We start from the raw sequence: 16,265 nt of genomic DNA, 5'->3' as shown, positions 1-16,265 counted from the left end.
CCTCCTGCTCAGAAACAACAGTCCCGAGCACACGATCGGCCACGTAAGACTGACGTTGACTGAAAGAATGCTGGAGAAGCGTCACAGACCAGACAGCAGTGTCTTCGAGGTCGTCTGTGCTCTGATGACGTCATGCCTCCTCGCCTGTCTGGAAAACATTTCACCAAGAGCACGCCACAGACATCAGGGAAATGGAATCCAGCCAGTTGCTGCAAGCGTGCTGCTCGCACAGCGACAAGGACGGTGAGGAGACCTGGAGAGACACACAGTGTTTTTATGCGAAACGTGATGTTCTGCTTTGTGGTGTTCCGTGCTTCGAAATGTACCACACGAAAAGAAGTATAGATGTTGATCGTGTGTATTTCTGTTACATTAGGGTTACAGACAAGTTCAGTTTAGAAATAACTCCAAGAATTGCATTTTCACATTGAAAACTAGATTTGCTTCAGCCTCAAAGAGCGTGTTTATGTAAAATTAACACTGGCAGCGAGCCACACTTTTTTTTCTGAATGGAAAATGGTTAAAATCAAACACCCAAGCCAGATCAGGATGACGTCTTTTGAAAACCCGCGTCCACAGCTCCTTCAGGGCCCAATGTCTGATGCGGCTCTCAGGCTCTCAGCTGCTCAGGGATGACCCCCTCGTGGCCCTCCTGAACTCCTTGGGCTCACGTGGAGCTGGGAATGGGCAAACGTTCCTTTTTGGGTAATAGAGGTGTTCTAAAATTAGATCGCAGTGATGGTTGCACAACTCTGTAAATTGAGTAAAAATTAGTGAATCTTCTGGTGTCTAAATTATATATCAGTAAAATTGTTTAAAAATACCCCTGGGCAACTATGTAACTTTCCGCCTCTGTGTGTGTTCCAGTATTAACTGTTATATGGAAAGGATATTAAAATGTTATGAAATGATTTAAAGTGGCCATACGCCTCTCTATTTTTAAACAGATGTGATCCCAAAGAAAATGAAAATGGCCAGAATATTCAAAAGAAATATAATCATGAAAAGGAATTTTCTTGTCACGATACACACCCATCACCTGAAGAGAAAAAGGTCGATGTGTCTGTGCTAACTAATGTAGCCCCACCACCTCCCTTGCAACCGGAAACCAGTGATGTGCATTTAGAAGCAAGAACCTTCCAGCCACAGAAAGAGATCGTGGCAACGACATCCCCTAAAACCATTGCCGCTCTGCCTCGAATGGGATCCAGCCCTGACGTGATCATTGAAGAAATTATTGAAGAGAACCTGGAAAGTGAGTAAAAATACAAAAGCAAGGAAACAATATATTGTGTTTGTAATTGGAAACAAAATTAGTACCTTCCTGTCCCTGTACTTAACAGAAATGTATTGCCGTTAGCTTATACCATTCCCCAACTGTCACATTTTTTAAAGTTAGGATAATCTTTATTTTTAATACAATGATATAGCTAAATTCTGAGATGTAAATTTAATGTTTGATTTAAGTCGAGTATTTGACTTTTTATTGTTCCACGTATAAACCTCGTATAAAAAATGAAAATATAAATGAGAGTTGTAGAAGCAATTTCATGACTTTGCTTAAATTTCTCTTAGGTCATTATTCTGAGATATAATGTTATAAAATGAACTATTATGAATACAGTAGCATCTTTTATAACATTTAAGCACATCATAGTTACTGGATTAGATGTCCAACATTGCCATCTCTCTGTTAACACAGAGATACTGCTGTGTGTACTTACACTGCCAGTCTTCTCTAGGGCCATTTGCAGGATCTGCTTGGTTCTCTTTCTCCTGCCAACATCTTTTTCTCTGGTTGACTCTCCAGAATGACATTTGAATAAAAAAAGGGGCATGCTGTTTTCCCTTCCTCTACTGCATTATCATCACTGACATCTCAGTGAATTAAGACTCTCAGGACTTCACCTACTGATACAAGGGGTCTTGCCATTCCAGGATTTTGCCAATTCAGGCGCAGCTTTTTAAACAATAGTACGTGTTGTCAACTTAATAAAATTAGTACAATTGCCTTGTTTCCTATTGTGATGAAGCATGCCTCACAGATTATCTTGTAGAGACACCTAGATATCTGGACAAGCCTCTTCAGAAACAATCGTCTCTTCCTCTTGGATCAAAAGCAGGTACTTTAACACCTCAGAACTGGATGCTGTCTATGGAGTTCACTGTATGTATAGTAACTGTTACACAGCAGGAGGCAGGGAGTAAAGTGAATTGTCCTGATAACGAAAATATCTTTTTAACGTTAAAAGTTTTGGCTGTTATTGGCAAAAATATTTCTGGAATGTATAACAGTTCTCTCAACTGTCTACCCAGTGACACATATATATCTCTACCCCATCCTCAACATGGATGTTATTCTTTGTCATCTATATTAGATAATCGACATATATTTGCTCAACTTTTATCATCTATACTTGGCTGTCTCCAACTCCAGTTCTCCTAGTCTTTGTTTTTTAAACATTTTTACCAGATAAAACATCTACATTGTTCAAAAATTAAATATATGCATTAAAATGCCCTGTGAAACTTTTCCCCTAACCTATCCCCCTTCCACCCAGGCTCCCTCCCTTCCGGAGCTGCTTTATGCATATACAAACATACACGTGGGTTGTTTTTCTATAGAAAATATAGCATATCTATTAATACCTAAAGAAAGGAATTGAAAGAATGGTATTCTATTCTTTTAATCCCTTTCTTAGTATTATACTCCAGAGATCTTCATATCAGGTACAATACTTGGCTTAATTACTTTTCTATACAAAAAAATTCTGTCTTTTAACTCTGCCCGCCCTAAAAATACCTCCATAAATACCTCCATCAAAATACACACCTCTTTCCCTTAGTGCTGCTTAGCATGTCGGCTTTGCTCAGACGTCTTTTCACACCTCTAACATGGTAGGATTTGAGATTCAGAGTGGCCATGAGCTCATAATTGGTTCTTTGGGGATAGAATAGATGAAACAGGGTTTGGGGATTGTATTAGAAACTTTGTCAGTGGGGCTCTGAGTTCCAAATATGTTCACAAATGAACTGCAAAGTTTTGTTGTGATACAGGGAATTTATAGCACAGAACTGACTTCACAGTCTACCCACCACAGGAACTGCAGTTCCACTTATTTAACACATTTTGCTAGTAAACAGTGGCAGTTCCGGTTGCTAGTCTGTTTAGCAGTCTAGTTTTATGAGTTTGGGTTTAGACTCTTGTGGGACCTAAGTATGCTGGAGTTTACTGTGCCACAGGCATGTTCTGTAGAGGATATTGCATTCAGCTTTTGTGAATTCTTCTCTAACTTGTGGTTTATTAACGTGGTTTAAATATCCTTATCCAGGCTCTCCAGAGCTGGTGTTTGTAAGTCATGTGATTCATCCTTGCCACTTCTACGTCCGGAGATATTCACAAATAAAAGAGGCAACAGTATTGGAAAAGGCGGTGAATCGGTTTTGCACTGAAAGCTTACACCTTGATCCTTTAGACATTTTGGAGCTAGGTATGAAGCATTACTCCAACCGTAAATATCAAGTTTATGTAAATACTGTAATATTTGGCCAACCCATATAGATTTTTATAATATAGATTTATGCTCCAAGCAAAGAGTTTTGGAATTATTTAACATAGTTAAATTTTATTTAGGTAAATTAGCTTAATATTAAAATTGATTGCTGTATGAGACATGCAGAAAAGCTCCATTACAGAGTGAGGTGAGTTTTTTAAATGACGAAACCCAGTGTGGGTTGTGTGGTTTGCCCTCTCACCTCCTGGGAAAACCATTCCTCTAAGACGCGTCCTGGTAGTGTGACTACAGTCCCCCAATGTCCGCATGGGAACGTTGATGTCACAGAATAATTGCTGAGATGCTGGAGGACGGCAGCATCTACTGCAGCTTAGCAGAATATCAGAAGCCTAAAATCATATACTTCTGACAAAAATTAATAATTTTAAAACTTAAAAAATAACAAATATCAGTATGTAAGAGGAGGGAAGTGTAGAATTAAATTTTTATGGTTGCAAATAATTCTTCAGAATTTAATACATGCCCAAAATAGCTCAGCTTAGATTCAGAAAATGTTCTAAGCCAAAAATTCATCCTTCATTTTAAATTAAAGATAATTTTTATTTCAAGGTGAATATATATGATTTAAATACTCATTTATATTTTGAGAAATTAGTGATAAGGGAAGGAATGGGATAGGATGCTTTGGAGGGGGTACCCTCTCATTCCCTTTTACTGCCCATTCTTCATTATAAAGAACAACAGATGGCTTCAATAGACTTTTATCTCATCTGTTATAAGAATGGTTTAATAGCACGTAGTTTAAAATGAAGGATATTGGTTATGTGATATATCAGCCTAAGAGAAGGGTCAACAACAATCTGAAGGGCAAACAAAGGTTTTGGTGGAACTCAGAAGGCTGCCCTGATGTGCCTCCCAACAGTCCTGATTTAATTAGCATGTACAGAGGGGTTCCACAGCGTCCTTCTGTGTGTGATCGGTGGTCAGGTCTCACCGGATCCTCTCCACGAGCAGCTTGGTTTTGGGAGGGTGGCCTCTGAGACTCAGTTCTCCCTTTCTCTCTCAACAAGCCATGCGGCCTGGGCTGGGTTTTCAGTGTCTCTGCCCAGCTTCCTCACCTGCGCGATGTAAGCACCGTGTCTGCGGGTTTGTTGTGGGAGTGAATGAGTCCACACACGAAGCACCGAGAACAGCGTCGCGCTCATAGTTAAAGCATGCTCATGCAGACCTCTTTCTCCCTTGCTCTTTTCTTCCTGGTTGGTGTGTAAGCCATCTGGTCCCTCCACAAGGTTTTCCTCTGCTGCTTGGCCCTTGGTTCATCTTCCCCTTCTCTGAACTGCACTGCATATTAATTTGGGCATTTCACACTCTGCCTTTCATTGTTTCCTTACTCTCACTCTCTTTAACCAAGAGAAGGTCATCGTTTCTTCCTTTATGTCATGAAAGTATTCTACAGGTTTTAGGGTGCGCGCATGCCTGCGTGTATGCGTGTGTGTGCATACAGGTTTTAGGGTGCGCGCGCGTGTATGCGTGTGTGTGGGGAGGCTGCACCATTGCAAGTACAGTGTGTGAGCGTCGTTTTACTTGTCCGTCTCTTTCTTGAGCATCTTGATCGCAGGGTGGTCTCGTTCACCTTTGTTACAGTTCATAAAAACATAGGTTTTCAGTAAGTGACTGCTGAGTAGTCTTTGTTTTTACTTCCCCTTTTAGCTCATAAGTTAATACATAACAGGAACCATCATCATGCGTTGCCTTTATCCTCGTAGCATTTGACATAGTACTGTATCATCAGTAGATAGATGAATTAATACTTCTTAGTGGTGAAACTAAAGTATATGTTCCTAAATTAGAGCTCGTTAGCTATTCGTTCTCCATAAACATTAATAATGATCTGTCTTCCTCATTACTTAGGTGCAGCGGTATTCGTCAGCAGTATTGAAAATGGAATATGGTGTCGAGGAGTTATCACTGAATTAATTCCGATAGAAAATGAAGATATTAGAAAACATTCTAGTCCAACCAAACTCTCAGTCTGTGAAGTTGCACTAATACAGATATTCATGGTAGATTTTGGAAATTCTGAAGTCCTAATTGTCAAGGGGTATGGTATTTTATAAGGATCATGTGTGTGTCCCTGGCCTGTTTAGAAACTTGTGATGGAGGCGGGGGGTGGATGCTAAAGAATAAAGGAAATTGGGAAAGGGTAGAGAGGAATAATTTATCATTCTTCACTTGCAAGACATATACTTCTTATTTTGCTCTATAATTTGTCTTACTATTTACTAAAGTATTATCAGTGTTACTAGATGGGGAGCTTGGAAAAGGAGCTTTTTGATGTAATCAAACTTAAGAACTCTTCTGTGTTGCTTCAAAGCAGAGAATGATGGTGCACAAAAGTAATTCTTTTAAAGTGTTACAGTTAGCTGCAGGATGATTGAGTAAAACTTTTACTCAGATTTCTATAGTTTCATTAATGATGTTAAAATGGCATAGTGTCTGGCTCACACTAGGTAATCAAAAATCTTTCCCTCAGTATTCCAGGTAAAGAAAACAAACTTAAAATGATTCTGTCATAAGGACCAGTATTAATTATAGCACGATCACTATTTAATAGTCATAGCTCTATGAATCAATAGATTTCTAGTTGGAGGCATCATTATCCCCTTTAACTTTAAACCGAATAGATATGTATGAAAGGCAATTCAGATAAAGGCAATTGAGATTTAATGGGAACAACATCTTTGCTTATAAAAGCTAGATTAAATTTATATGGTAATGAAGTATGAATTAGAATGTAACTTTCTAGAAGATTGAGCTTAAGGAGACTATCCTTAGAAATGCATGCCTTTTATGGGGGAAAGCAAGTTTAGATTTGAAGCATTATTTTCTATAAATGTTACTTGAATTCTTCCTAGAGTTGGTGATGCCCAGGTGGGATCAGAACACATTACCGAGCAGCATATAGCGCCGAGTGACTTGTGTCTGTTGCTGAGGAAGACGGAACCATATATTGAAGGGCTTCTGAAAGACATCCGGCCACTAGCACAGTCGTGCTCATTGAAGGACATTGTTCCACAGAATTCAGTAAGTGAAAGTTAAATGATTTTTCCTTCGAGGGGCTAAATACTCAATTTTAGCTAGGTATCGCTAGTCAGATTGCTGGGTGTAGGGTGTAGGTCCAAGGCACCAATTCTCTTAGTGAATACAGTTTTGCATAATAAACCAGCAGGTACCATAAAGAGGAAATGAGCTTCAGTTTCCACAACTGGAAACGTTCTTAATGGGAAACCTAATGGGTGAGGTGTCCACGTCAACCACTGAACTTCGGAGTCAATAAATACGGAGAGATTGATTAAGATATGGTGTGGTTTGTGTTTCTAAACATTTCTTCACTATTTCCATGACACTGTTCATTACTCGTAGCCCATATTGCATTGTGCTTTGTTTTATTTATTCCCCAGCAAGATTGAAAACTCCTGGGAGACAGGAATTGTGTGTAAGAATATATGTTAAGCAGTTATGAAGTCTGTGAAAGCAGGAGGCTGTGTCTTTGCTTATTATATTCCCAGCACTTAGCTAGGTATAGCACATAGAAGGCATTCAACAGATAATTGAAAGAATGAATACGTGAATAAAAAGGGGAAACACAAAAATATAAGCACTGGTGTTTTCCTCGAAATGGTAAGATTGTTTTTTTTCTTTTTAATTTTATCTTTTATTCTGAGTAGGCTTTACGTTTGTAACTCATACAATCTTTAGATGTTTTATTTTTTTGTTTTTACAGAATGTGTAGTTTTGGCCTTTGAAATTTACTTTAGGTATAGGTACTTAAAGTTTCAAACACTAACCTAAAAAATTTTTTTTTCCAATGGATGAATATTTTTGTTATTGTTTAAGTAGCCCATACTTCATACGTTGTTAGTAATGGGAACTAATTTAACTGATGATGATTACGAATTAATTGTATGACATGGCTTTCATTATACTTTCAGATTTTCCTTTTGATTTTCATCATTTAAATGAAAAGTTCGTATCTAATGCTTGTTTTGTTTTAAAATTTTTATAGTCTTCATACTAATGATATTCAGAAGTGAGACTGAGCCCTAAAGTGCAGCAGCTTGTGCACACCATGGGCCTGCGTGTGCACAGTCAGAGCGTGGCCGTGCATCGTGTGCACGTAGAGCTACCCGTGGGTTGGTGGCCCTGGCTGCTGCTCGCTGTCTGTGGTTGGTGTGGTGCCTTTGCTCAGACTTGCAGACTCCAGTCGGTATAAAGCTAAGTCCAGAGCACTTTACCGTTAGAGCTAATTATAGTTATTAAGTACTTTGGAATTTAACTGTCTCTACAGAGTGAAGGCTGGGGAGAAGAAGCTAAAGTAGAATTTTTGAAAATGGTAAATAACAAGGCCGTTTTAATGAAAGTTTTTAGAGAAGAAGATGGCTTGCTTATTGTGGATCTGCAGAAGCCACCAGCCAACAAGATAAGCAGCGACATGCCTGTGTCTCTTAGAGACGCACTCGTTTTTATGGAGCTGGCGAGGTAGGTCACTTAGTTATCTTTATGAGATTATAGCTATAAATTGGAATAGTAGGTTTTACTTTTAAAAACTACGGTCTCTAAAGTGAACCTCAACATAGTCCAGGAAGTTAAAAATACTGCCGGCAGCTTTCTAATGACAGTTGTCTCTGAAAGCTACATTCAGGTAATTTGATTTCAAGAAATCAAGAAAATAGACACTCTTTGTAGATACTGAACATTTTTTAGACTTGATAGCTTCACAAGCTATCAAGCTTCACTAGGGTTTCAAGAATTGTAGTTACCAGTTTCTGACTTAAATTTTCTAACTACTCCATTCAGTGTATGAACCTAGATACTTAAAGGTCCTTTCTCGCTCATCTCCGATGACCGGAAGTGATTACGTAACCATAGAAATGGGGATACTAACTCTCTGTCGTGAGCAGTTACACAGCTCTGGAAGTGAACCAACTAGGTTCCGTCCTAGACACATAGAAACAGTCTTGGAGCTGGCAGAGGCTGCAGAGACCCTCAGCTGGCCTGACGAGTGCTGCTAGAGACTGAGAGACTTAGAGTAGAACCTGCAGGTCCAGCTCAAGAATGTTCCAACGCAGACTGGAAGGTTAATTACTGAGCTGTGAGACGACATCTTCTTTAACTTGGTTTGATAATTAGAGACAATACCAAGAAGTGTTATAAAGTTTGAAGGGAGAAATTGGAACGGGAATACTCAGTAGATAAATCAGTAAATGTCCAAGTCCTTTTTTCAAATTAAGTCTGAGAGAAGAGAGACTTTAAGAAAATGGCTCTTGCTTATGCTTTTAATTATGCTTTTAATTAGGTTTAGGTCACAATCACCAAGAAGTCACTCTGAAAAAAATACGACTTTACACTATCATCCACCTGTTTTGCCTAAAGAAATGACAGATGTTTCCGTTATGGTTTGTCATATAAATAGCCCTACTGATTTCTATCTTCAGTTGGTAAGTATAGAGTGTTCCTTTGCAAATTTTAAGTGGAAATGTATAACAGTGAGTGCCCAGTGTGAAGTTTAGAGCAAACAAACCACTGAACCATCTGTAGTTTTAAGTTTCTTAGTAGCTGCAACTTGAAATAAGAAATTCATGTGATTCACAGTAAATTGAAGCAATTCTTCATCACGCAAGCTAGTTACGTGGAGGCAAAGGACTGTGACGGCTGTGTAACGTATAAACGTTTCTTGCTACCATCTGAAGTCTACAGTCGACCCTTGAACCTCGCGGGGTGCCCCCAAAACTTAACCACTAACAGTCTACTGTTGACCAGAAGCCTTACTGGTAACAATTAACATGTTTCATATATGTATTATATGCTGTGTTCTTACAGTAAAGTAAGCTAGAGAAAGAATTTTACTAAGAAAATCACAAAGAAGCAAAAATATTTTCACCTATTTATTGAAAAAAATCCACACGTAAGTGGACTCGTGCAGTTTCAGACCTGTGTTCAAGGGTCCGCTGTAGCGACTAGGAAGGCACGTGGAGCCGACAAAACAGAATGATGAAACCTGTTTCTCATTGTGTGTGTCTCAGGGCTCACTGACTATTATTAGATAATTTTCTGAATTTGAACACCGAAAGAGTTTCAGATGAAAGGCATTTCATATTAAATTTTGGATGTGTGACTGATGGGTTTGACGGCTTCTGACAACAATTTCATTTTATTGATCTCTCTGTCTGTGTCAGCGTTTTCTGTGAATTAACACATTCTAAGGGCCATGATGCTGTGTGTGAATTAACTCAGTGTTCACAGCAGTCCGATGAGGGAGACACCGTTATCATCACTTAGGTGTGGAGACTAACCTAAGGCCGGGAGCAGCTGGCCCAAGGCCGCGCAGGACAGAGGGGCAGAGTCAAAGTGGACGTGGGCCGCAGAGACACCGCACCATGCCGTGCCGCCGCCCCCAACACCTGGTGTGACCCGCCAGATTGGGTGGCACTGAAGTAGAACTTAGCGTCTTTCTTTTGTTGAATATTTTTAGTGCTTTAAATTGAGGTAAAATATAACAAAATTTAACCATCAGGTGCACAGTTCAGGGGCACTGAGCAGATCCCTCATGCCGTGCAGCCATCCCCACCGTCCACCTCCAGGGCTCTTCATCTTCCCAGACAGAAGCTCTGTCCCCACCCACAGCGACTCCCCGTTGCCCCTTCCCCAGGGTCTGGTAACCTCTGTGCTACTCTTTCTCTATGAATTTGCCTAGTCTAGGTGCCTCCTGAGTGAAAAACTAACAATCTTTTTCTTTTGTATTGGTCTTATTTCACTGAGCATAATGTTTACATGCTGTAACATGCATCAGAATTTCATTCCTTTTCATGGCCGAATAATGTTCGTTGTATGTATATGCCACGTTTGTTTATTCATATGTTGACAGACACTGGATCGTGTCAACCTTTTGGCTGTTGTGACTACACTGTTAGGAACATGGGTGTGCACGTGTCTGGCTGTTTGCTTTCAGTTCTTTGCAGTATATAATGAGAAGTGGAATTAGTGGATTATAATACTAATTCTGTGTAACTTTTTGAAGAACTGCCAAACTGTTTTCCATGGCAGCTGCACCATTTTACATTCCTGTTAACAATGCATAAGGGTCCAGTTTTTCCACATCCTCACCAACAGTTGTTATTTTCCTTTTTAAAAATACTAGCCATTTTAAGGTGTGACGTGGTATTTCATTCTGGATTTGATTTGCATTTCCCTAATGGTTAATATTATCGAGCACATATTTTCATGTACTTATTTATTTTCTCTGGAGAAATATCTATTTTAGTCCTTTGCCCGTTTTTAATTGGATTATTTATTGTTGGGTTTTAGGAGTTCTTTATACAGTATGGATATTAATCCTTTATCAGATTTATCATTTTCAGATATTTTCTGCCCTTCTGCAGGTTGCCTTTTCACTCTGTTGATAGCAGTATTTGATCCACAAACTTTGATAAAGTGCAGATTATCCGTTTTTTCTTTTGTTGCCCATGCTTTTGGTGTCATGTGCAAAAAAATCATTGCCAAATAAATCTAACATCATGAAGCTTTCTCACTGTTTTCATCTAAGAGTTTTATAGTTTTAGCTCTTTCACTGGGGTGGTGGCCCTGCCCCCTCAGCCCCGACAGCAGCTTCACCCACTGGAATTGGGGAGTTGTCCTCACCCCTTGGAACAGAGAAGGACATAGGCCTGCTTCTCAAGCGTGTGCCCTCTGGGCCCGTGGTGGCAGTGGCAGACACACCAGCCTCTGAACCACCTTCAGGGTCATTCTTCCTGTTCCTTAGAAGGTAACACACGTTCATGGCCGGTAGCTCTATCAGCTCACCTTCTGCCTCCAGAATCCCACCAGTCCAGCAGCCCTCCTTCATCCATGCCCATTTCTATCCCCTGCAGTTGAAGCTGGTAGAGTATCTGCTGAGGAGACTGATTGGACCCATGACTCACACACCTGTAATCTCTTGAGTCCCAGTTAATAATAGCTCTGTTTTAATCAATAATATGGTTATTTCATAAAACAGTGTCCAGCCACACCCCTGGTGTTCTCTCCTGAGCATGCTTCCTCATATTTCACAGTATGGATAGTCTGAGAATTTTCTAGCTCTTCAAGTTCTGGTCCTTTATATTTAGCAATTCTTTCTTCCACTTATCTCTGTCCTCCCATGTTTTATCATAAGCAGCAGGGAGAAAGCAGGCAGCACCTTCAACACTTTGCTTAAGGTCTCCGCAGCTGGTGTCCATCCAGCAGAGCACGGTTCACCCCGTTCCCCACCACTGTGTAATGAGGATGGCCCTTCTCCCCACATGCAGCAACACAGCCCTCACTTCTGTCTGGGAGCTCACCAGAAGCACCTGTAATGTTCATATTCCTACCAAGAGTCTTTTCGAGGCAATCTGGATTTTTTTTATTCAATCACCTCACACCTCTTTCTCCTCTACCCACTTCTCAATTCTAAAGCCTTTCCCACATTGTAGGTGTTTGTTACAGCAACACCCTACTTTCCAGCAGCAAAATCTGCATTCGTTGCCTAGGATGGTCATAATAAAGCCCCACAAGTGACTTAAACAGCATTCATTTACTGTCTCATAGGTCTGGGCTTAGAAATGCAAGATCAGGTTGTCACGTGGGTTGGTTCCTTCTGAGGACTGGGCGTTGGTTCCTTTCTCCTGGGCGTTGATGGTTAGCTGGATGTTTTTGGTGTTCCATGGCTTCTACCTCACCCTAGTCTCGGCCTTCATATGTGTTCTCTGTGTGTGTCTCTGTGCCCATTTTACCCCTTTTAATAAGGAAACCAATCATGAGATTCAGGCCTACCACATGGCCTCATTTTAACTTGATTATCTCAGTAAAGACCCTGTCTCTAAATGAGGTCACATTCTGCACCACTGGTGGTTATGACTTCAACTGTCTTTTGGGGAGAGACAATTCAACTCATAACATTGGGCTTCTTGGATTTGTAGATTCATCAAATTTAGGATGTTTGAGGAATGATTTTTTCAAATCTTTCTGTTCCTCTCTGGGCGCTTTCTGGGATTCCCATAATGCATATATTCTTGTGTTTAATGGTGTCCCACAAGTCCCTTAGTCTCTTGTCCACCTCATTCTTTTTCTTTCTGCTTCTCCCTGAATAATTTAAATTGTCTTATCTTCGGATTCATTGATTCTTTCTCGAATCTGTTCTTGAATCCTCTAGTGTATTTTTCATTTCAGCTTTTGTACTTTTAGCTCCACAATTTCTGTTTGATTCCTTTTTACAATTTCTCTCTCGTTTGTCTTTTGTTTTCCTGGTTCCTTCTAGTTCTTTGTCCAAGTTTTCCTTTAGCTCTTGGAGCATATTTAAAACATTTATTCTTAAGTCGTTATCTAGTAAGTACGCTATCTGGGCTTCCTCAGGGGCAGTTTCTCTTTTAATTCCTTTGAATGAGTCATGTTTTCCTGTTTCTTTGTGCGCCTTCTGAAAATCTGATTCCCTCTCCCCACCCTGGGTTTGCTGGATTTTTCTTCTGTTGTCAAAGACTGTAGTTGTCAGTTTTTGTAACTTTTCCAAACAATTTTTGCAAAGAATATTCCTTGTGTGTGATCACCAAAGTCTCTGTTCCTTTAGCTTGTATTCAGCAAATGTTTGGACAGAGATTACCTTGAATGCCAAGAGCTCTTTGGGTGTTTGCTTGCTTACTGTAAACATTTGACTGTTTTCAAGAGCTCTGACAAAGTTGGTTTAGATGATTTCTTGTTTTTTCAATGTTTCTGTGGTAGAACAATAGCTTGGAGCTTCCTAGTCAGCTGTTTTGCTGATTGTCATTCTTTCGAATTTTTCAGTGTTCACTTTGGATAACCTGTTAAAGAATAGGAATAACATGTACTTAGAAATAAAAGTTCAGAAAGTCTAAAGTAGTTTTTAAAGTAATTTAAATGAAATAATAAGAAAAGAGAGATTCAGAAAATTTCCGTATGTATTATTATGCTCACAAAAAAGAAAAACCTAATTTTTTTGTCAGTTGAGGTATATTTTAAAATATTTTTTAACCTGAAGAATTAGTATTTTGAGAAATAATCAACCATTTATCTTTGATTTTGTTTTAAGAACTATGTCTTAGGTACTATAGGAACTTTGGGAACTGTGTTTTAAGGTAACCAAATAGTCTCACTTAATAATAGCTTTATTTTAATCAATAATGCTGTTATTTCATAAATCCTCCTGAAATTATTAACATTTTTTCAACTCACTTTAAAATTATTAGATGGATGGTTAATAGGAAACTGGGCATTCATATGAGGCCAAAGTAGCACATGAATTACTGGGTGACCACCACGGGGCATGGCCACCACGGGGCACAGCCGTCTGATGGAGGGGCCGGAATCATCCCACTAGTCCACAGACGCGTCTTAGCATGTTCATGGTGACTCAGTAATGTTATGTCTTTTGATGTGGCAAAAGATTTAATTATGTATTCTAACCAAAAAGGGTTGGCTTAAATCCATCACATCTGTAGATATAACTTTCAGCTTTGGGGAAATTCGGGGGACAGACCCTACTCAGTGAAGGAACAAGCTAAATAACAGCATGAGAACATGACCACATAAATCGAAAGAATGGGTCATTCTGCAGAAAAATAGCAGACTCTCTTCAATAACATAGAGTCATTTTTAAAAAAAAGGAACGCTGCACTGGACTTACTGAGATAGCCAGACCGAACACCAGTTCGGTCTGTTGGGGAAATCTAAATATGGTCTAGACGTACTAGTGGGAACACTTACCGAAACAGAGAATTGAAAATTGATAGAAAAATGCAAGCTACCAAAGTGTACGAATGGTGTGACCTCATTTTTGATAAAAAACAAAAGCATGAAAAAGTGTCTGTGTGTTGTAAAATACTGAGAAGGACATACACTTAAGATTCCTGGAGGAATGTGATTCTTAAAATGTTTTATATCTATACGTACTGACTTTATATAATTCTTTAGAACTAAAATATTTCAAATATAAATTGTATAACAATTGATTTATGTCTAATTCCTGTTCTATAATTTCCTAATTTTATGAGCGGTGCCTATAATACAAACATTTAAATTTTAAGTGTCTCTGAAACTACAGTGTTTTAATCCCTTTATTTCTTAGATAGAGAGCCTGGATTTTTTATTTCTATTAAAATCAATTGAAGATTTCTATAAAAGTGAAGATGGGGAAAATTTGGAAATCCTCTGTCCAGTTCAAGATCAAGCCTGTGTAGCTAAATTTGAAGATGGAGTTTGGTACCGAGCGAAAGTCATTGGTAGGACGCTGCATACTGTTTTTACAGAAAAATGCTATGCTTAAAAACTGCTGCCATTTGCATTGGTGCACATTGAATCGTGGTGGTTGTCTTATTTGGTCTTAACATTTTTCTCTGTCGTCTGTGTTTAGAAAGCTAGTGATAATGTTGGGAGATGAATCTCTGGCCCCTTAGGTTTCATTTGATTTGACTAGGACTTAACTTTTTTTTGTTTTTTAATGTCTGCCTTACTTAAAATGTTAAATAATGCTAAATGACTTACATTCCACTCTCTTTCTAAAAGACAAATACTTTTAATTCTTTCAACTGTTTCTTTTGGTGTTATTTCTTCTAAATAATGTTATATATTTTGTTGATATTTCAATCTCAGATATTATTTATTATATGATAGATGTTTTAGATCTCTTACAGCTCTTTTATTCTCTTCTTAGCACCCATAGTTGTCTGAAAATTTTTAGTTAATATTCTATGTAAATATTTTCACTGCTAAGCCATAAAGTATACTTTGTTTAATTCTGAGTTAAGAATTGCATTGGCTTTTCACTTTATTTTCTTTTAATTTATGGTTACAACTTCTTAATACTTCAAAACAGTTTTCCACATGATTAGACTTTCAGATAGTGTCTGATTTTTTTTTAACGGTGAACACACCCTTCCACCTTCTGCTCCAATTAGACTGCTCGTCCCCTAGGCTTACTATAATTTTGTTATTCTGGGAATTTATTTTACTTGGCAATACACTTCACTGTTCTGTGTGGGACCCCTTGTTTTTGGGATCCCATGTTTACCTCTTCGGTTTCTCCCTTATTTTGGTGGAACATCTTCTGATTGTTTCCTCAGAGAGAATAAATGGTAAATTCTGAGACCTTCCATGTCTCCTGACTCTCCTCTCATGCATGGTCAGTAACGTGAGTAAAAATGCTCTTTAAATTTCATCCCACGTGTGTGGGTTTATTTGCATCTTCATTCAGAGACCTGAGGAATGTAAGGACCTCATGGCATCGGTGCAGTTGAGAATCTCCTAGCATGAAATCTACTGGGGAAGTGGGGAGAGGTTCCCTCGCCTCTCACCGTGCGCTTACAGTGGCGAGTGTCTCCTTGATTGCCACCGATACCTACTACTAGGGCCTGAGTCGTTGGAAGTGGCATCTAGAGTACCATGTTGTTCCACTTGCATTCACTTCTGTCAAGAAGTAAAGGATGCCTGTACTCTCCCATACTGAAGTTACGTGCTCCGTATTGGTACTTAAATTTGAAAGTGATGGCAACAAGTTTAGTTGCACTGTACATACGTGCGAGAGAAGCTGAAGTTATTTTGAGCATTTATAAAAAGGTCAGTTTGTGATAGATCTTTATTCAAACTTCGATATATTTGAAACTTCCAGAGATTTCTTTGGTATCCTTAAAATATAGAGACTAGATTAACATAGAGATCTGTCACTGC

General features: G+C 39.0%; 1 protein-coding gene across 1 annotated transcript in view; it reads left to right on the top strand.

Annotated features, from left to right (window-relative positions):
• RNF17 (ring finger protein 17) overlaps nucleotides 1–16,265 on the top strand; it is a 77,254-nt gene that overhangs the window by 26,497 nt on the left and 34,492 nt on the right. The window contains exons 10-16 of the mRNA XM_039873074.1: nucleotides 948–1,255; nucleotides 3,333–3,491; nucleotides 5,427–5,616; nucleotides 6,431–6,599; nucleotides 7,864–8,054; nucleotides 8,872–9,013; nucleotides 14,668–14,821. Coding sequence (XP_039729008.1) covers nucleotides 948–1,255; nucleotides 3,333–3,491; nucleotides 5,427–5,616; nucleotides 6,431–6,599; nucleotides 7,864–8,054; nucleotides 8,872–9,013; nucleotides 14,668–14,821 — 1,313 coding nt within the window. The remainder of the gene's footprint in view (nucleotides 1–947; nucleotides 1,256–3,332; nucleotides 3,492–5,426; nucleotides 5,617–6,430; nucleotides 6,600–7,863; nucleotides 8,055–8,871; nucleotides 9,014–14,667; nucleotides 14,822–16,265) is intronic.

This window comes from Pteropus medius, unplaced genomic scaffold (genome assembly GCF_902729225.1).
Source record: "Pteropus medius unplaced genomic scaffold, Ma_sr-lr_union100, whole genome shotgun sequence".
NCBI classification, from domain to species: Eukaryota; Metazoa; Chordata; class Mammalia; order Chiroptera; family Pteropodidae; genus Pteropus; species Pteropus medius.
This window is presented reverse-complemented; position numbering and strand designations above follow the sequence as displayed.